Genomic DNA, 21,817 nt, shown 5'->3' with positions numbered 1-21,817 from the left:
GCTGGTATATTTCAGTTTCTTGTAACACCTGAGAAAAACCCAAACACATAATAAAATGCATTGTACAAAATATTTAAAATGTAATCTATTTGTATCTGCTTTCATGATCTCAGATTGTAAATGTCTACCACTATTTTCACAATTTATAAGAAAAGCATGATTTATCTGTGTTAATTTCAAGTTGGCATTTGGCCACTTGAATGCTTACCTTCACATATGGTTAACTATAGGGATGTGTGAAGTTTCATAAAAGGTCAATAGCACAGAAAAAATGGAAGAACCAGAATGGTATGAATGATTCTGAAAAATTGAAGAAATATTAACTAAAGGTGCTGTGCACTTTCACAGCAGGCAAACAACACGATTTTGCCAGTAATCTGTGCTTTAGATTACAATAAATTGTTCCTGTTTTTCTTTTCATTGTAGAAGACACTAACTTGGCTCCATGAAACCAGGCATGCATGTCATCTCCCACCTCATTTTCTTTTGAGTGTAGGAGGGGAAATATAATACAAACTGTTCTGGCGCACAATAATCTATTTTACAGTTGCATGCAAGAAAACCATCCCAGAAAACTTGGCAACATAGCATTCAGATCTCTTCACATCATTTCTGTCCTTTGCTCATTCCTTTCTTTATTGTCACTATCATGCATTCAAAGGGCAATCTATGTATGCAGGGACACAGCAGAAATATTTAGTAATATCATCTTATGGACATGAGATTACCAATCATTACTTTGAAGAAAAGTGTATAGTTTTTGCAGATAGATATTATGTCGGTAGGCATGACATCATTTGACTGGACCAAAACATAGAATAATTATTCAAGAAGTGATTTTCTAAATAGGAAGTGAACGGTCCCAACTTGATTTCTATTTTTTATGCCTTGTATTGACTTCTTGCCATGAGGTTACGAAGCATTTCTCTTTGCAATTCTCAGATGTGTATCTGCAATCTGACCTCTTGTTATTTTCAACTGCCTTCTAGACATCTCCACTTAGACATCATACAGGCACCTCAAATTCAGTGTCCCCAAACTAAACTCCTTATCTTTCCTTCAAACCTGGTCCTCCTGCTGGATGCCCTGGCTCAGTTCCAGGCATCAACATTTACCCATTTCCCTAAGCTTGTTGTCTCTGGCATCTTAAAATTCTCCCTCTGGTCTTGTCTACATCCAATCAACCAAATGCTGTTGGTTTCACCTCCAAATTGCTTCTGGAATCTATCCCCTCCTCTTCACTCTCACAGCCATTAATTTAGTTTAATCCTTCTCCTGTATTTTTACAATGGCTTCCTAATAGACTCGTAATAGGTCCCTCTGCTTCCAGTGTCTCCTATATCCAATTTATCCTATATATACTAAATAGAGTGTTGGTTTTTTTTTTTCTTCTTGAAAATACAAATCTGGAGCAAATTCCTCTCTTTCTTGAAACCACTCAGTGCTCCTAGGAGCCTACGGGATCAAGTCTAAAGTTTTTGGCATGGCAGACGAGGCTCACAGTCTACCCCTCACTCCTCCTTCCAACCTCATTGCTGGGTTGTCTCATGTAACAGGCCTCTGCTTGTTGTTAAACCAAACTACCAGATCGTCCTCAAAGAGAGCTTGTCATTCCTCTGAGCTAGTGGTTTATAACCAAGAGGACATATCATAATCTTACCTGGGGAGTGTTGTTTTTTAATAAAATACAAATACCCTTTCTTCATCCCAGACCCACAAAATCAGAATCTATACAAATGGAGCACAGTATCTGTAATGTAACTAGGTCACCAGGTGATGGGAACACACACACCTCGCTCAGGCATTTGCTCATGCTATTCCTTCTATCTGGAATGCTCTTTCTTCTCCGCTCCCTTTCCCCATTTCTCTACCTAGCTACCTCCTACCCATTTTTCAAGGCATAGTGCAAATATCACCTTTTTTTGAGAAACCTTCCAGGATCTACACAAATAAAATGAATTGCTCTTTGGTGCCTGTTGCTGTAACCTTTTTGAAATTACTTGCTATTATCATTCTGTATCACTTTGAGTGCGCCTTGTTTTTTTTTTTATTTTATTTTTAAAGTATTTTACACATTTTTTAAAGGTTGCTGAGTGCTGCTTGTCTTTTGTGTGTGCATGTATGCCATTTCTTGAAAGAAAGCAAACTCTGCATTTCTTTCTTCTCCAAGCACTTAGCACAGTTACTGGCACTGTGCTCAAGAAGTATGTGAGAAAGCAAAGAAGGGAAGAGAGGAGAAAGGAAAAAGGGAAGGGTGGTGTAGCCTAGACTGGCTCTGGAGCCCAAGTGAAAGTATATTAAAAAAAATTTCCATCTTCCATTTCTCAGTGAAAATCCCCTGTTGCAGTATATAGTTGCACTCTTGTAATGCGCCTCATGGTGGAACATACTAAATTCTAACTAATCTTAAAATACCGATTTGGTACAGAAAAACAAATGAGTAGTGTGGAGCTTTGCTTGTCTACAATGTTGAGTTTCTGCCCCAGAAATTACTGGTAGTCCCTGATAACGGTCCTGTAAAGACTGCCTGCTATTCTCCAGTTCTGTTCATGTTCTCTGAGTACAGAAGCAATAAAGCCATGGCAGCTTCTACCACAGGGTGACAGAACCTCAGTGAGCGAGTTGAAGGGTAATTTTTACACAGCTGCCTTTCTTAGAGGTCCTGGCGATAACTTCCTTTTCCTCAGCGTGAGCTGATGGCATAGTCACTTCCTATTCGGTCTCAACTGCCAGGTTTTTTTTTCCTGTTTTTAACTGCCACCTTTGACTAGACTGTTTTCTCAAGAAGCCTACAAATTGAAGAACAAGTGGTCAATTCAATACATTTCAAAAAAAGTTAATTCCAAGGGGGAAAGTATCACCCCTATTGGTTGTCTAGCATCGTTTCATGGTAACCCATGAATGGTTCTCCTGTGACTAAAATATGCACTCTGGAGAGTACAAAGAAGCTACCTGACTTCATTACAAAGAGCCTAGTCTCCCAGAGAATCTCTTCTAAGAAACTCCCCAGTCTCCTCATGTACCCTGTAGCAATACAAAACACAATTATAGGGTGAGTGGTACAGCGAGCACTGGTCTGTCATCATTGAGGAGACCGTGAGTGAAGGTTGGCAAACTTCTGGGGCCTTTCACCTTGGATCCAAGGCCTCTGATGATCAACAGTGAGACCGTGTGAGTTTAGGCAGGCAGCAAAACTGGAACCAGGAAGTTCTTTCTTATCCTTCTCTCTTTCGACTTCTATCTCTACATGTGAATAAAATGTTCGGGCCAGGTCTACCTCTCGGTTTTGCAACCAATTGGTAAAGGCAAGAAGTAATGAGCTCGATTCTTTTCATATCTAAATGCAAATATTTTGAAGCGTATATGTAAAGAAATGTTCTAAGCAGGAAACCGCTTAAACGGCATCTGCTTCCACCACCTCCTCTGTTGCTCTACTCCCCTTAGTAGCATCAGGAAGTAAAGCTAGCAAGAAAAGTCAGCTGTGCTACTAGTATGGCAGAGTACTGTGTGAGCCCCCAAAAGTGCAAAGTTATTCAAGAGAATCAAGCAATTACACAGGTTTAATTCTCCTTGACTAAGAATTGATTCAATCTGTTTTTCATTGGGATGCTTTGCTGGAATGATAGCGAGGCTCCAACATCTGCAAGAACTATTATTATTTTGTGGTTTCCAATTTGATACCCACAGAGAGTAAAGAGAGTTACAGTATCACGTACACTTTTACAAAAAAAAAAAAAGAAAAAGAAAAAGAAAAAGAACCAGTGAATGGTATATTTCCAAATATTAATACAGTCTGGTAGCTTACATCAAAATATTCCTATCACTGGATGGCGAGGTTCTAGAATTACCCAGATAATTTCCTGTAGTTTCAAATACTCAGATAATTGAAAGAAATTCAGATACTTGTATCGACTTCTCTTACACTTCAGACACATATGAACTTTATCCATTTTAATGTAGTCATTAGTCTCAAAATGTGAGTCAATATGAAACCCTACCTTTAAATTTGATAAAGTGGTGTAAAAGGTCAAATTTATCTCAATGAGGTAATATATTTGAAGGCTCCCAGGTAATGCCTTGTACATTAGAACATGGCCCCATGATAAAAATTTTAAAACACAAATCATTAAATTTTTCCTAAAGTTATTTTCTGTCCAATAGTAGTTTTCATTAAGCAGTAGTCACTCGTTGGTGGCAGATGATCTATAGTTTATACAAAGGTAGCTTAAAAATACTGCTTTGTTTCCAGTACTCCCTTGATGTGGCCCAGTATCCTGTGGGATTGTTTGTTTTAACCCCACCCACCACACTGAACTGAAATATTCAGGGAACAGGGATTCTTAGAGTCTTGTTACCTGGTTAGTAACCCCTAATGCAAAGAGTATAGAGCATGGTGTTTCAAACGCAGGCACCACTGACATTTAGGGCTGGCTAATCCTGAGTTGTAAGGGCAGCCCTGTGCATCAGACTGGGCTTCCCTTGTAGCTTAGTCAGTAAAGAATCTGCCTGCAGTGCAGGAGACTGGGTTCGACCCCTGGGTTGGGAAGATCCCCTGGAGAAGGAAATGGCAACCCACTCCAGTATCCTTGCCTGGAAAATCTCATGGACAGAGGAGCCTGGTGGGCAGCAGTCCATGGGGTCACAATGAATCAGGCACGACTGTCTCTGACCTTTACCTGCTACCAGTAGCACCCTTCCCACCCCCTAATTTCTGACAACCAAAAATGTCTCCAGGAAGCAAATTTTCCCCTGGTTGAGAACCATTGTCCTAATGCATGACCCCATTATTGCCTACATTAAAGTTTGGCCACTTTTGTCTATCTACACTTTAGCTATGGGCCCAATCCACTCAGTAAATATTTATAAACATAGGAAAAATCAAATATTTAATATTGGGGGCATGACAAATGTCAAGAAACTGAAGCCACAGGTTGTTAATTTTAATTATTAACTTCTGCTGGGCTCAAGGATACAGTCTAACTTGGAATTCACTGACTTTGCTTAATATATAATTAAGCATATAATTAGTATATAATTTTACTTTATTTATATGGCTATTCAGTATTCATAGCCACTCAGGTCACATCAATTAAGCAAGTACCAAATCTGATCTCAGACACTATGTCACACCCTCTGGGGCTACTCAGAACATAAGATATGGTATCTCCCTTCAAGCTGTGGGAACACATTGTAATATATTATCAGACTCTAGGCTGACATTTTGGAGTAAAAATATTCATGTGCCCTTTTGTGTGGGGGATAACAAAAGCATCCTTGAGTTTCTTGTCATTTTTTTAAATTAAGAAATAGACACATGAAAAAGCATAAGCAAATGACAAGTTCAGTTCAATTCAGTAGCTCAGTCATGTCCGACTCTTTGCGACCCCATGAATCACAGCACACCAGGCACTCCCGGAGTTCACTCAAACTCATGTCCATCGAGTCAGTGATGCCATCCAGCCATCTCATCCTCTGTCATCCCCTTCTCCTCCTGCCCCCAATCCCTCCCAGCATCAGGGTCTTCTCCAATCAGTCAACTCTTCGCATGAGGTGGCCAAAGTAATTACAAGTAACTCCATGTAAAAACCCAAGAGATATCTATCAATAATAACAACAAAGAGTTTATTTAATAGCACAAAAGCTAGAGAAAGGTAGAAAGTTCAGCAAGATCTCAAACGCAGTGTTTCTAAGGAAATGCCTCGATAGTTCAGGTCTCAAAATGTAGCATTCAGTCTTCCACATGCTTATATAACTCTAGCACAAAATCATGTCAGGAAAAGTCACTTCGTACATATGTTTACATTATTTATTAAAGTTATACAACTTGCCCTTTTAAGTAGTTGTGAAATTAAAGTAACAGAAAAGAATTTAGAAGACAAAAAAATGAGAGTTGAACCAGGCTATCAATAAAACACTATACCAACTAGCACTATACCAAACTCAGCGAAGAATTGAAAGGAAATCCATCCGTTCATTCATTCAATGAATATCTACTGAGGGTTTCCTGTGTGCCATACATTGTTCTAGGCTCTGAGGATACTGCAATGAACATAACCAACATAAATCTTGCCCTCAAAAAGCTGACATTCTATCCAAATAATTCTTATGTGAGAAGCAAATGAAATGCATGATATAAGGAGAAAAGAACTACAATGTGAGTGCTGCTCCCACCAACATGCAATAGGAAGAGTCTGAAAGAAGGCCTGTAGCAACACAGAAGAATCAGTGGGGTTGGGACATGAGATGGGCCTTAAATGATGGAGCTTGATTCAGACCCTTGCTACTGAAGGTGTGGTCTAAGAATCAGCACTATCGTACCACCCAGGGACCGGTTAGCAATGCAGAATCTTGGACCCACTCCAAGCTTGCTAAATCAAAATCTGCACTTTAAAAAGAATCCCAGGGAACCACTATGGAGTTTACATGACACTGTAGGTTTCTGGTCAGGCTGGCATTAAGTGTGAACTGGGATGGTGGGAAATCCAGACTGGATTGAGGCCTATCGTCAGGTTGGAAGTACGGAGGGCCTGGAATTGAGGATATCCTTTATCATCTGAATGGATACAGAAAGTGTGCTGTATATACATGCAAAGGAATATTATTTGGCTATAAAAGGAAATCCTGCCATTTGTGACAATGTGGATGGACTTTGAGGGCGTTATGCTAAGTGCAATGTCAGACAGAGACAGACAAATACTATATGATCTCACTTACACAGGGAATCTAAAAAAATACCAAACTTACAGACACAGAGGGTAGTTTGGTGGTTGCCAGGGGAGGGTGATGCAGGAAACAGGTAAAGGTGGTCAAAGGGCTCAAATCTCCAGTTAGAAGATTGTTACATTCTGGGGATGTGATGTATGGCACTGTGACTTATAGTTAACAATACTGTTCTGTATACTTGACAGTTGTTAAGAGAGCAGATCTTAAAAGTCAGAAGGACCTGAGTTTGAATTCCCAGCCCTCCCACTTCTTAATTATGTGATATTTGGGTCAAATTATTCAAGCTCACTGAGCCTTTTTTTGCATTTCAGTAAAATGGAAGAAAGGTAATATGACCTCAGAGGGCCCTTGTGAAGATTCAGTAAGGCAAGACACACACACACACACACATGCACACACACACATAGCACTTAGCGGTCCCTGACAGAAAATGGAACTCATTAACGATAGCTAAATATATTGATAACAATGACATGCTATCTTTTGAGACAGATTCAAAAGGAACAAGAGAAACATTTCTCGTCTGCCAGAGCCCCAACACCATGGTGGGTACAGCCCTACAATAACCTGCAAGTCAGGGAACTCCATCCTCATTTTAAACTGGCACTTGTGGTTTCCCAAAGGTGCCTTCCTAATGAGATGACTGCAATTGCTATTATTATTATTTTTAATCTCGTTACTGTTAGGTTACTCTCCGAAGAGTCTACCTCCCTGCTGGAGTGGAACTTCAAATGGGGTGGAGGCAGGGACTTGCCGAAACCACTGCTCTGTATGCTGAATTCAATAATACGTCCTGCGAATGACCCAATCTCATTTCCCAGGCCTCTATTTCCTCATTCATTTTTCTGCCTAGGTGCCATCTGTTTTCCAACTTCCGTCTCTCTTACACGTGCTTGTGATGCGGAGAAGCCCCAGTCTGATCGCCCTCCCCCACAACCGCCCAACTGGTAGCCCAAGAGGTAGGGGTAACCCCAGTTTTAAGGCACCTGAAGCCTGACGGGGGGCGGGGAATCCGGAAAGAGGAGAGCGGCCACGGACCCCGCCCAGCGGCGCGGCCCCAGCTGGGGACACGCGGGGGAGAGCAGGGGTCCGCTGACTCGGACTCGGCGGCTCTCTGCGCCCCCGCCCTCGACCACGTCGAGGACTCGAGAAGGAATTCCGACGCCCGCCAAGTTTCAACTCAACACTTCTCCGAGGCTGCGCCGCCCGTGCCCTCGCAAGCCTGCCTGCAACGTGGCCGCGCCCGGGACGCCCTCGGACCCCGCGGGTCACCCGAACTCTTCCCTTCTCTCTCCAGGCCGAGCCGTGCTCCACGCCCTCCAGTCCCCGAGCTCTCCTCTCCGTGGGCCAGGAGAGCCTCCCTCTTGTCGGGCTCCAGGAGCCCCAGCCGAGCCCCTTCCCAGCGCAGTCCTAGCTCTCCTGACACCGCCCGGCGGCGGGGCGGGGGCAGGGCCAGCGGCGGAACCGCCCCCAACCGCCTCCCGGGCCCGGCGAACGGGCGGGTGGCTGGGGCGCCTCCACCTCCTCTTCCTAAAGCGGCGAGGCGCAGACGAGCGGCATCACTGGAGCCCAGGTCCCGGCCACTGCCACACACGGCGTCGGGCGCTCGGGAGCAACAGCAGCGGCAGCGGAGGCGGCGGCCAGAGCGGCGGGCGGGCGCCAGAAAGGTAGACTGAGTCCCGGGGAGCCTCGCGGCGGACCGCCCACCTCCCGGCCCCGGGCCGCGCGCGCCCCCCGCCCTGTCACCCAACTCGTGTGTGTCCTTCCAGGCCCGGGTCGAAAAGCCTGAGAGGGCCGCCGACCTACCCCCGGAGGAGGAGCCAGTCGGAGCCCGAGGCGCCGCCGCCGCCGAAGCCGCGCGGAGCCGCTTTCGCCTTCATGGCCCACTCACCGGTGGCGGTCCAAGTGCCCGGGATGCAGGTGAGGACGCCCGGGCCGCCCCCGCCGTCCACGTGACTGCCCGGGAGCTCGGGGCGCGCTCCGCGCTGGGCGCCGGCGACGAGAGGCGGCCCGGGGCTTCCCCGACCGAAGCCGGGCCGGGCGCTCCGGCCAGGTGACCCGGACGGAGAGCTCTCGGTGTTTCCCGGCGTGTAAGCTAGGCGGTGCAGTGTGCCGGCCGGGCGCGGAGGGACTGGGGCGCGCGGCTCTTTGGGGATGCCGGGGGCTGCGGGGGGGTGTTAAAACAGGCAGGGGCGGGACACCTGCGCCGGCTGAGCTGGTGCGCTTGTGGGGGTGGGAATGGAAGCACTTCACTTGGAAGAGATGGAGGTGTCTCGGAATTCGTTGGGTAAAACGCAAGTGGTGCTTACACACACACAAGTTGGGGCGGAGCAAGGCAAGGGGGTGTCGGTGGTGGCGGCTTTGAATTGGGCTCTTCCTGTGTGCGTAGAGCAAAGAGCGAGGTGACTTTTTTCCCCTTTTGGGGCTGCTGCTTTGGGGCCAAGTTGTGTCTCGCTCCCCCCACCGGGCGCAGCCCGTAGTGGGGTGTGAGAAACGCAGGGTCCTAAGTTAGAGCAGCGGTGGTGATGACTCTCCCGCCCCCGCCCCCGCCCCCGCCCCCGCCCCCAGCCTTTCCCACCGGAGGGCTGTGGCAGTGTGGTTGTTGCAAAGCTTTTTGTCCTGGACGACAAGATATTACGGCCTGGGACCTAACTTTTTATCTTTTACATCTTACCAGCCCTTCCCCCTTACATTTTCATTTTATTAAAGAAGAAACAAGCTATGTCCACAAACTTTCTGCATTGTTAGGTTTTTGAATCGGTGCATTTCAAGCTATCTACTAAATGTTATCCAAGTTGAGTAGCTTTTAAGCATTCACGTTTTATTTTTTTTCCTTTGCTAGACAGCCTAAACACCCCCACTTATGAATAGGTAAAAGACTAGAAGCACTTAAGCCTCATTATCTTCTAAAAATGTGAAAGCAAACGTTTTCTAAGTTCAGAAAAAAATGTTTGGTAAATAGCTTATGTTGCTAGTAGAAATCAAAGCGCCATGGATTGGGGCCTTAATTTACTAAATAATGCATGGAATTCATCTTAAAAAAAATAACAGTTGGTCATATTTGATGCATGATCACACGAAAAAAGTGATTTTTAAAGTGCTTTCCCCCCAAAGGACTGTTTGTATCGGACATATATCTAACTTAGGACTCCTGTGTGTCCTAGGCACCAGGCCTTTCAGCTAAATATAGGATAAGTCTGGGTTGAGTCCCAGGAAATCGATGTAGTTCATTAAAAAAAAAAAGAAAAAAGAAAAGGAAGCAAAAGGGAAATGCGAGACATCAGGGCCTTTTAAAAGGTTAATCCATTCAAGCTTTACAAAATGCCTCAAACTTCCTTCTTCTCACGCCACCCTCTCCTTCCCTCCCTCCTTCCCCCCAGCCACTGCCCCTCACCCCATTCATTCAGTTGTGCCTTTGATTATGTCGAGAGAATTAGTAGTTTGCCTTATCAACTACAGTTTTGCTCTGTCTGATGTGGAAGAAAGTGGGGAAACTTTCCCACCGTGCTCTCCTTTCCTTCGGGGAGTAGAAGAGTCCGCATGTGAAGTTTGTCTCGGAGTGTCTCAGTACTCCTCGCTCCATTGTGTGCACGCGCTGCCTGCGTGCGTGCGTCAGCAGAGTGAGCACCTCCCGATCAAGTTTGATTCTGGGGAACCCTGCGTGCTGAGGAGAAAATGGTTTCTGGTCTTTATTTCATTTGTCTTGACTTTATTTGATTTATATGGTTTCTGGTCCTTATTTGATTTGCCTTTATTTGATTTACATGGTTTAGGAACTCCTTACTGTTCAGTATTTCTTATGGCTCCTTGCTTTGTTTCATTATCTGATTTCCCTATCTTTTGAATTTTTTAATTTTTAAAAGTCTTCATTAAGGTGGGTTAGAATGTGAGTCTCATATTTTAAATGATAAATTCTGCCTTTCATTTTATTCCTACCCAAAGTTGTGATGGCTTTGGGAAGGGCAATCATCTCAACATTTGCCAAGAAGAGAGGAATACTTGTCACTGTCTCTGTCTGAATGAAATGGTAAATTCTTACCTTCTTATTTCCATGCTCTCTGTAGATGTGGTTCTTAAGCATTTGGGGCAACAAACAGGTTTTCCACAGTTAAAATTGTGGGGTATCCTAAAAACAAATTTGATGATTAGCAGCGTGACTCTCATGCCTAGACTACTGTGACTATTCTTTTGTTTAAAAGTAGTGAAAATGAGATGCAGGAATATATCACGAGCTTGTAAAAATTTTTTCTGCAAGAGTTAGGAGCAACTTTTAGATCTTCACAGTAGTGAGAAAACTTGAGTTAGCCATGTGTTCCTGAAATTAATGTATAGTATTTCCACAAATCAGGGTGAAGTGGTCGACTGGCCAGTAACTTTTTAACAGTTTATTTTAGGGAATTATGAAGATTGATGGAAAAATGATTTTTCCAGAAATAAAAACAAAATTACTTTACCCGCAGTGTTTTTCTCCCCCTGAGGAGAGACGTGAAGTCGAGCTACCTGTTCTATCACTTAAGACTTCCAGCATTCCTGACATTCAAACAAAGAAATTTCTGTTGCCTCTAGTTTAAAATAGAAAAGAAACTTGGAGTGACGAAAGAAAACCCAGGATTTGGTCCAGTTAAAACCCTTCCTTATGAATTAGTTATTCAGACTCGTATTGTTAATATTTCTTAATATTGTGGTAATGAAATGTTTGCTATATTACACCAAATGTAAAGGATATGAATTTTTTGATGCTTAATTTGTGCTTATTTCTGTAGTATATCGCTAAAGGAATTTTCCATACCAGGAGCTGAACTCTTGAAAAATATTTAAAGCACAACTTAAACAAAATAAACCAACAAACCTGTTTCTTTCCACTCAAATATTTACTCTTTAATGATTTAAAACATGTTGTTTCTTTGAAGTTCACAGTTGTAAATCATACTTAAGTTTAAGATATTTCCCCTTAGAAACTGCATGAGTATTTATGAAGACAAGTGTTCTAAATTGGGTGTTAAATCTTTCATAAAGTGTGGGTGAGAGAATGAAGTTAAATGTTGAATTAGAGTACTAACTGTTATTATGTTATGCCTCTTGTGAAAGAATTTTTTTAACTTCGTGCTAAAGAATTTAAACATTAGCCTTCACGTATCTTTAAATATGATCAAGGTGGTACGGTTTTTAAACGGTTGTTATTTTAGATGTGAGATGGAAATGAAGGTTAAGGATTAATGAACACATTATTGAATACTTTTATCTAAGAGGTGGAAAACCTTTTCTTGCATTGGTGAACCTAGTTACTGGGTTCTGGGAAGGATACAGAAGTATGCTACACAATGCCTGCCCTTAAAGATCTTAAAATGTTGTTGGGGAATTAAATCTAGTACATGAAACATGAAATAATGCAAAATCTATGATACTTACTCTGTAATAGAGGGTTTTGACTGGAAGAGTTGAAGTCTTGCCCCCAAAAGATTGTTAGGGTCCATATAATCTTGGTCATGGGATAAAAATCACTTGGACTATGATGAAGAATTGCAATAGAGAAATAGTAGGAGGTAAGATTAGAAGACTTGATTGGGTCCAGATTGTGGCAGTTCTTGAATGCTGGGGAAGGGTTTGGCCTTCGGACTAGCCACTATTGTTAAGTAAGAAAGGCTTAATGAACAAAGTTATATATAGGAAGAGAAATCTTAAGATTGGATGAGTAGATGAAGTGGAGGATTGAGAGACTTCAGGTAGTTTGATCAACTGAGGCTACTTCAATGAGGCTGTCATATCTATACAGATGCAATGGACCTTGCATTGACTGATTGCCTTCCATATGCCTTGTACTATGAGTACATATAATTACTAGTATATAATTACTAGACTTAAAATTAGCCAGGTACAGAAGAAAGCATCGAAGCCATTGTGATATCGAATATGGGGAACTGGGACAATTATGGTACATCCAAAAAAAAGCTGGAAGGTCAGGGAGAAGAGTCAGATCTGGTAGAATATTAATGATTTCTGTTGCAGGCTTGTGAAGTTTGAGGTAACAGCAGGATGACAAAAATGTAGAGCTGTATGTCTGTTACCTTGACTGTGGAGATGGTTTCAAAGGTGTATGTATATGTACAAACCCATCAAATTGTATACATTAAATATGTACAGTTTTTTTTTTTTGTATATCAACATGCCTCAGTAAAGCCAGTTTTAAAAATGTCCAGCGAATACTTGAAGAGATAGATCTGGAGCCTTAGTCATTCATCAGACATTTACTGAGCATTTACTTTTGGCCGGTTTCTTTACTTGAAACTGAAGGATGGGAGCCACGAAGGAGGGAGAGGTCATAATGTCAGAGAGCATGTTGGAGTGAGGGCCCTCATGAGGCAGGAAGCTAAGGTGGAGGATTGTAAGAAAAGGAATGGTGATTTAAGATGCATTCGGGGATGAGCAAATGCGTCAGGATCAGGAAGGAGTTAACTGGGGGTGGGGGAGGAATTATTTTACTCTCATCATGAAACCTAAATTGGAGAAGGAATTCAGCTTGGTGTCAGAATCTAGTATGTAGGTTTCTTACCTTCCTTCCACCTTCTGAAGGGACTAATCAGCTTTGTAATTTGAGATAGAAAGAAATAGAAAGCAGTGCTTGCACTAATACGTAAACCCAAACCATTGTCTTGGTTGGTAGGTGATTGATACAGAGATGTTGAATATGTTGCTGATGATGGGAGAAGACTAGCTGAATCAGAATGATCAAAGACAGTTCTTAGCTGGGAGAGTTGGAGGTAGTTGCAAAGTATGGGGTAAGCAGGCTGGGGCTGAACAGAGAGTAAACAGGAATTGCTCATGGTAGGACATGTGCCTTGAACACTAAGGAGGGTCTAAAAATGGCACAAGAGGACAAAGGTCCATCATGTACCTCCATTGCCTGAGTCATAGCAAATAAGATAATATAATTTAGCCGGTACCTAGGAACCACTGAATGTTGTGATCCTGTGGGGTTTTTTATTCTGCCTTTCGTTTATTCAGTGACCTTGAGCACATCATCTACAAAGTGGGGAATAATAAAAGCTGCGTTTCCTTTGCCTCTATGAAATGTTATTAGGATGAGTTAACTATCATCTGTGGAGTATATTTTGAACTCTTTCATCAAAGGTGTTATGATGTATATGGGCAGTTCATTCTGCCAAACAATGCTAGGCTAATCACATGAAAACACTGCCACTATCTCTTCTCACTCCTGCTTGGTAACCTACAGTTTTCCTATTGAAATCCAGTCTCCCACCCCCACCCCAAAACACCCACACAAATACCACCACCACCAGACCTGAAGTCTTCTGCTTAGCTTTCCAGACTTCCTGTCATCTGGCTCCTCTCTACAGATCTATACTTAGTTATTTCTACTCCCCAACAAGAAAGCTGTTTTGTTCTACCATGCCAGTTACAATTCAGTAATCACTGAATGGCCAGACCCTACCTGATTTTCAAGGTCTCCATCTTACTTTCTCCATGAACTCTCTCTGAACATTCCAGACTACAGTAATCACTCCCATTTTCCAGCACCTATTATATCCCTTGTCAGTAGCAGACAGTCCAGTCCTTGGTTTATATACTGCCTTAGATTTTTCCTAATTATATATGTTATACTTGTCTCTCAAACTAGGTTGTAAATTTCTTACAGGCAGGGACCATCTATTTTACTTCTCTTTTCCATTAGGTATGAATTATGTGTAAAAGTGTTGGTTCGTGAGTACAGTACATATAGACTAGAAATTTCTGACTTTTCCATTCTGTTTTTGTAAATATATTGTGTTCTGCTTGAATTCTTGTAGATCGTGAAGGCTAATTTATGTGTGCACACTGAAGACATTTTCTACTTACTAAAAATGCATTATATGTGATCGGTCTAACAAAATATACTGGTAACTAATCAGCTGTCCACGCACTGAAACTCTTATTCTTGTCTTCCAAGACCTTTGAGAGAAAGAGGAGCCCTCATTGCTCCCCTAGTAGCTAGGGCTGATTTCAGACAAATTTATGTCTTTGAGAAAAATAACCGTTTGTCCCTTGCCTGTGTCCCCCTGTCAAAAAAAAATACAAACAAATAAATAAAACCTCTTTACTTCTCTGTCCCAGCTGTCATTAGAAAGAATCTGATAAATTTCACTGATATTGAGGTGTCTTTGTTTAATGGCTCACTGTGTGACCTATCCCATGGATGTTGTCCCTCCCCCAAATCCCATATAATTCAAGCAGATCTTCTGAAATGCACATTCAGAGAAACCAAGAGACCTAGTGCCAAGCAGATCCCATCCTTCCCCTCTATTCCTGCTTGTCTCTCCCCATCACCTTTCACTGAGAATAGAGCTTACTCCCTGTCAGCCTCTTCTGGACTTGTTCCAGCATACCTCTGACAGCAACCCACTGAGCTTTCTTTTCCCTTCATTTATCCTACAGTCATGGATTAGAATGACCCGCATCCTAAAATACCAGATTAGCCATTGGTACAACAGCTTTGGATATTCTAGCAAAATATGAACAAAACCGTGGTTCACCCTTCCTGGGGACTAGAGTAAACAAAATTGTAGACAGCTTAGGTCTACAGGTTAAAAATATCCTAATTATCTTTTTTTGAAGGTCCACTTTCCTCCTTTGTGATCAAGTAATTTCACGAAGGCACTGCTGAGGAAATCCAAGGCACTGTGTTTTTATCTTTTTCTCATGGAAAACATTTACAGAACAAAACCTTTTCAATGTTTCATTAAGATCCTTGTAACAAGAGATAGTGTTCTTAGTGGTATTTTTTTTAAGTGAGGAAAAATTTGTAAAACCCTATCAATTTAAAATGCGAAGGACTGAAAAAAGTAGGGTTTAAATCACCCATCATTGAATTTTTCAATTTGTTTATTACAGAACAATAGTGTGTCTAGCTGAAGAATAACAGTTGCTTTGAATCATAGAAGTTGCTTCCCAGTATCAATTTAATGAAGTTTTACTGGATTTGAAATCCATACCACAGTAGATATGTTAGGGAATTTCTAAGCACACTAGTTAATTACTCTACCAGATTTCAGTAGAGTCTGGTAACAATCCAAGGAGTGAATTTTTGGCAGGTGGAGGAAAGACTTCAAGAACATCTAGATGCATCCAGATTTTTCTTTGAAAATGCATTTTTGCGTAGCTCTGTGAGTGTCTTTTTATCCCCTTCCCCCAGCTTTCCATTAAACCATTGGCTTTGGGACATATCACTTTACAGTATGTTATATTATGCTAGGATTTAACTGCTTGCTGCACCATAGTATAAATAACACAGCAGTGGGTGGTGGGGAAGGGATGGGCAACATAGATAATCAGGTGGGGCATAAGTTGGTTTTAATGCAAGAAAAGTTGGGGCAACTGAGCCAGTAGAAACCAAGAGGTCATAATTTCTTCCCAGAACCTAGGTTCATCATTATTATTGCCCCCTAGAGCTGGAAAAGTTTCTGGACCCCCTGGTCACAATTTCCTGCTGCCTGTCTTAACTTTAAGTAGAAGCATAAAAGAAACCAATCAGCAAAGCATGCACACATGCTACGAAGTATGGGGATAGAAAATAGAACCTTGACCTCTTATGGTTAAGGAGGCTGTAGTCAGTGTGTCTAGCAGCCTCAGGGGAAGAAGCATACTTCAACTGTGTGCTTTTCAAGTGCTTCTGACCCCATGAGAAGAACAGTTAGCGAATTCATTATTTAGGGTCCTGTTTGCTTCTGTAGTTTTATTTCAGATCCTCTGTCTGAACTTTGCTCTGAGCCTTCTGATGTGCTCCTTCTGTCAGTTAATGGTAATATAATAGACTTCCCAAGTTGGATACTGGTGATCCAGGTTTAATGTTTTTACACATTTAGTCTTCATGAAACACCAAAGGGTGATTTAAGCTGGAAAATTATTAGCAGCAAAGTTTGGAAGGCCTACGTGATGTAGGACATAGTGCTTGATATCTATCTCTGAAACACACAAAGTGTAAAGAAGTCAAGAAGTTTATACTGTAACTGAAAAGGTTAGACATCTGCACATTTAAAGATCTAACAATGCAGAGCAATAGTCAGTCATATAGTCATAGTGTTAGTCACTCGGTCATGTCCAACTCTTTGCGACCCCATGGATTATAGCCTGCCAGGCTCCTCTGTCCTTAGAATTCTCTAGGCAATAGTAATGAATACCAAATGAGATAGAAATGGACATAGTAGCATTCCAAGGTAGAGAAGGCAATGGCACCCCACTCCAGTACTCTTGCCTGGAAAATCCCATGGACGGAGGAGCCTGGTAGGCTGCAGTCCATGGGGTCGCAAAGAGTCGGACACGACTGAGCAACTTCACTTCCCTTTTCACTTTCATGCATTGGAGAAGGAAATGGCAACCCACTCCAGTGTTCTTGCCTGGAGAATCCCAGGGACAGCGGAGCTTGGTGGGCTGCCATCTCTGGGGTTGCACAAAATCGGACACAACTGAAGCGACTTAGCAGCAGCAGCAGCATTCTAAGGAAGATCAATTTAAGGAAGGGAACTATCATTTATACACCTTTATACTAGGCACATGTGTTTTTGCCACTGCCCTACATTGCTTTTAGGCAAAGCAGCCCTGAACAGACCCTTAAAGGAGAGTGGGAGACTGGCAGGAGAACAGGCATAAAGGGGCACATACAAAGTTCCTTCTATAACAGAGGTTACCGTGAACTATGTCAAGACCAAATTATGAAAGGCTTTGAATGCCAGAGGGCTTCCCTGGTGACTCAACTGGTAAAGAATCCACCTGCAGTGTGGGAGACCTGGGTTCAATCCCTGGGTTGGGAAGATACCCTGGAGAAGAGAAGAGCTACCCACTCCAATATTCTGGCCTGGAGAATTCCATGGACTGTATAGTACATGGGGTCGCAAAAAATTGGACAGGACTGAGCAACTTTCACTTTCTTTGAATGCCTGACTGAGCCAGTTATTTTTAACTCAACCTACAACAAGGTGTACTTTTTTTTTTTTTTAATCAAGAAAGTGAACTGATCAAAGCAGTGGTTTATTGTTTGGTTTTGGAAGATTAGGCTTGTAACCTAACAGTCTGGGTTGGAGAAAGGCTAGATATAATAAGTGGATATTGTAATAGCCCAGGCTTTAGTTGTTAAGGGTGTGATCTAGGGCAGTGATGGTCAAGCTTGAGCATGTATCAGAACTACCTGGATGCTTTTTAAAACACAGATTGCCAGGCCCCAGCTCCAGTGTTTTATGATTCAAGTAGGTCTGCAGTGGCCATGAGCTTGCAGTTTTAATGAGTTCCCAACTGCTCTGCTGGTCTGGGGACCACTCTGAGTACCACTCAAGGAAGACTGCCAGACCTTGGTGATTGATTGGACATGGGAAGGGGAAAAACATGACAGTAAAGACTCAAAGATATGGCTGAGTTTGGGAGAAAATGTTTTTGTTTTTTTTCAAACTGTTGAATTTGTAACACTGGCTACACAACCAAGCAGAAGCAAGTAGTAACAGGTTAGTTCAGGAATGAAGAGGATGATGGGAAGTGCTACCTGGAGAGAGAGAGAGAGTAGATGAAATTGTGAGAGATCAAAATAACATGATTTTCAGTCATCCTTCCAAGAAGCTGAACTCAATTTTGTATTAATTTTTATAGCTTTCAAAATCTCACTGTCAACCATCACTTCTGTGTCCCTTGATCCAGATAGGTTTGACAGTTCAGTAAATGCTCTTACCTTCAAATGTAAACACTTCTCTTAAGTACATGAAATCTATTTATGCTTATACTTGTGAAAATGCAAATTGGCTAAAGAGAAATAAAATGCCACTTTCCTAAATGACAGTGAGTGGCACTATTTACCCCAAAGATAGACATTTAAAAAACTTTTTCCAATTTTTACACATCTCATCTTTTTTTTTGTATAGAACTTCTTTCCCTCACTCTGTATTATCCACCCCCCCCCCAAAAAAAAAAAACCTGAAAGTATTAACTCTGAGCTGCTATTATGTCAAAAATACCCATTCGGTCATCACATTCCAAAGCCAACTTGTGTTTACATATGGAAATTCTTGGAGGGGAGAGGAAGTTGCTTCAGAATCATTAAGGAAATATCAAACCACTTCCTAAATGGCCTTTCTGACTCCATCTTCTGCCCTCTAAAATATTCTCTATACCTGTCAGATTAATATATTACCATCTGCCAACAAGTATCCTGTAGGAAAGCCTAGAGCTCAGTTTAAACAAAGGATTAAATAAGGAAGTAAGTATTAGTAGCTCAGTCATGCCAGACTCTTTGTGACCCCATGGACTGCAGCCCACCAGGCTCCTCTGTCCATGAGATTTTCCAGGCAAGGATACTGGAGTGGGTTGCCATTTCCTTTTCCAGGGGATCTTCCCAACCCAGGGATCGAACCCCGGCCTCCTGCACTGCAGGCAGATTTTTTACTGACTAAGCTACAAACAAAGGGTTGGAACTGGAAATAAGAGAAGCAAATGGGCCCATTTAATGAGTTTGCCAACACCAAACAATGTGAGCAAACTTGATCCCCCACTTCATTCACCAGCTTTGGACCTAAGTCACTTTTCAATATCAAAATGAACACACAACCAACCAAACCAAAATTATCCTTGAGAATCAAAGATTTGGCCCCAGTGAAGATGTTCAAAAATGTGTAGAAATGAGCCTTTAAACACACACATTTCAGGTGATATTTAGTTACCATTAAAATAAGTTTCTTGAGGGCTTTCTTCCCCTTTAGGGAATATAATTTGTTTGAGTTTAAAATTATAAGTTTACCTTATTCCTCACATCTCTTATGGGGTTGCTATCTCTTTTCCAGGGTACTTAAATTACTTTTGTGATCCATTTTTCATTACTCTGTATGGTAAATTATGTTTTTATGGGGAAAGATTCATTGGGGCCATGTTATATGCACATGCAATGTATATCATATGTGGAGTATATTTTGTGTTTGAAAAACCTTCAAAATCTGTTCAACAAAATAAGGTTCAACTTTGGCCAGTATTTAGTCATCTGTACCAATTTTAGATATAACTATTTAAAGTAAAAAAGTGCATTGTCAAAATAAAAATGAGTAAAAGATAGGATGATCACTAAGTTCAAGAAGCAGAAAATTATGATTTGGCAATGTCATATAAGACGGTCTGCATATAAAAGAAATTCAGTAACATTGATGTAAAAAGTATGTACTCAGTAGAAATTACAGTATCCATGGATTTGCTAAGTATTTTTATTATATAGAAAATATATAGAATTCTTTATCACCTTTAAAAAGATTTTAAAAATCCTTAAATATGTATTTATGAAAGACAAATACATATGTCTATATGTACCTATGTCTACACACTTAACAGGGTTTCCAGGATTCTACACATGTTGCGGTTTTATCATGACTAGTTCTTTTTGCTGTATTTAATATTTAAGTTATTACTGTTCTTAAAGAAAATGGACTCACAGCGGTCAGTTCCATACAGGAAACAGATCATGGTAAACAACTTTTAATGAAGTTTAGTACCAATGTTAATCTATTTTAGTGAATTAGAATTGAATTGAACATTACGTAGGATGGTATTATCAAGATTCTCAATTCTCTGCTTAATTTCTCCCATAGAATAGTCTTACAAAGAACCATTGCATCAAAGGAACTGCTTTTGATAAGTATAAATCTGTTTGCCTATTAGCAAAATCAGAGGCATGTGAGTAGTATACAAATGACTTCTGGTTAACAGGAACTTGTGATCATTGTCTAAGCTCTTATTTTGAAGTTATCGTTGTTATAGGTACTTTACAGTAGATTTTAGGGTGATAGGGAATGGAGGGGATAGGGCATTGGATTCTGTTTCAGTGACAAAATCTTGTATAGGAGAGCTGCTTTAAAAAAAAAAACTATTTATCTCTTCATGAAAAATGGTGACTGTCACTGAAAGATCTTTTTCTTTGGTTCTCTGTCACAGGCTTTCCAAAGGGCACATAAAATGAAAACGTGGGATTTGACTAGTTAAATAATGAATCAATTTTGAGGTTTTAGCATAGGTGACACCTCCATCATCGTCTTTTTGGACTGTGATTTCTGGTAATAGCAAGTGAAAAAAACTATTACCGCTGTTGCTATGGATCTTCTATCTGCTGAGGTTCAGGCATCGTTTTGAAGGCTGCAGTGTAAACCCTGCTTAGGGAAGGTAGAATTTTATAATACCAGAGGATTACTGCTGCCTCATGAGCAAACAGAAAATGTAGGTGAGGGAAAAGGTGTTGGACTCTGGAAGAAGAGAAAGAGTATTTTCCCAGGAAGGGAAAAAATAGTCTTTTGCTTTAATGATTGAGAATTCTCTCTATATATTTTTTAGAATGGGAAATTTCTATGCTTTCTGCAGAGAGGAGAAAAAGCTAACAGAAAAGGAAATTGGGGAGGTAATAGTAATTCGTTTCTTTCTTATTGCTTATGAGTTCTGTGATACAAGTTACATTTACATAATTGATTTGTTATGGCAAGAAATGTAAAGAGTCTTTTGGTTGGGAGAAAGCTTGTGAAAGATCAGGGGAAAGAGCTGACATCATAGGGATGGTGGTTTCAGCTGCTTTTCTGTTTAAGATGTGCAATTTTGGGGACGTGCATACTGGGCCAATAAATTGTTTCTAGACACTTGGAGTCATTTGGGGTGGACTTTTCCCGCCTCTGAAGGCAAAATGAATATTTTTCATTAACAAGGAAAAGTGCTAGATTATCACTGGATTCTGTTTAACTAATTTGGGCTGTTATTTGGGGGAGGGGAAGCTGAAGAGAAGAAACCTTTCTTTCCAATGACTTGGAATTGATATTATTGTTACTTCTCCAGTGGGTTCTGACCTTAAAATTCTCCCTTAGGGAATGATTAAAATAGTTTTTTGGGGAGCATTTCAAGGCTAAGTAGCATCTCAGATTTACTTTAAAATAAGTTTGCCTAATGACTTTTTAGCACCAGTTGATTTATGTCTTGGCTGAGAGAAGACCTCTAGAGAAGCATGTAGTCCATTACTTTTTTCTAAGAAGACCTATGGATACCAAATACTGCACTATTGTTGCCTTTTAACTCTCCAGTAATTTAAAAGGTATAAATGTCT

General features: G+C 41.4%; 1 protein-coding gene across 1 annotated transcript in view; it reads left to right on the top strand.

Moving 5' to 3' along the window:
- Positions 1-7,661: 7,661 nt before the first annotated feature.
- STK26 (serine/threonine kinase 26) overlaps positions 7,662-21,817 on the top strand; it is a 70,537-nt gene continuing 56,381 nt past the window's right edge. Inside the window, exons 1-2 of the mRNA XM_070292005.1 lie at positions 7,662-8,390; positions 8,493-8,643. Of these exons, the coding sequence (XP_070148106.1) occupies positions 8,602-8,643 (42 nt within the window). The 5' untranslated portion in view covers positions 7,662-8,390; positions 8,493-8,601. The remainder of the gene's footprint in view (positions 8,391-8,492; positions 8,644-21,817) is intronic.

Source organism: Ovis canadensis, chromosome X (genome assembly GCF_042477335.2).
Source record: "Ovis canadensis isolate MfBH-ARS-UI-01 breed Bighorn chromosome X, ARS-UI_OviCan_v2, whole genome shotgun sequence".
Taxonomy (NCBI): domain Eukaryota; kingdom Metazoa; phylum Chordata; class Mammalia; order Artiodactyla; family Bovidae; genus Ovis; species Ovis canadensis.
This window is presented reverse-complemented; position numbering and strand designations above follow the sequence as displayed.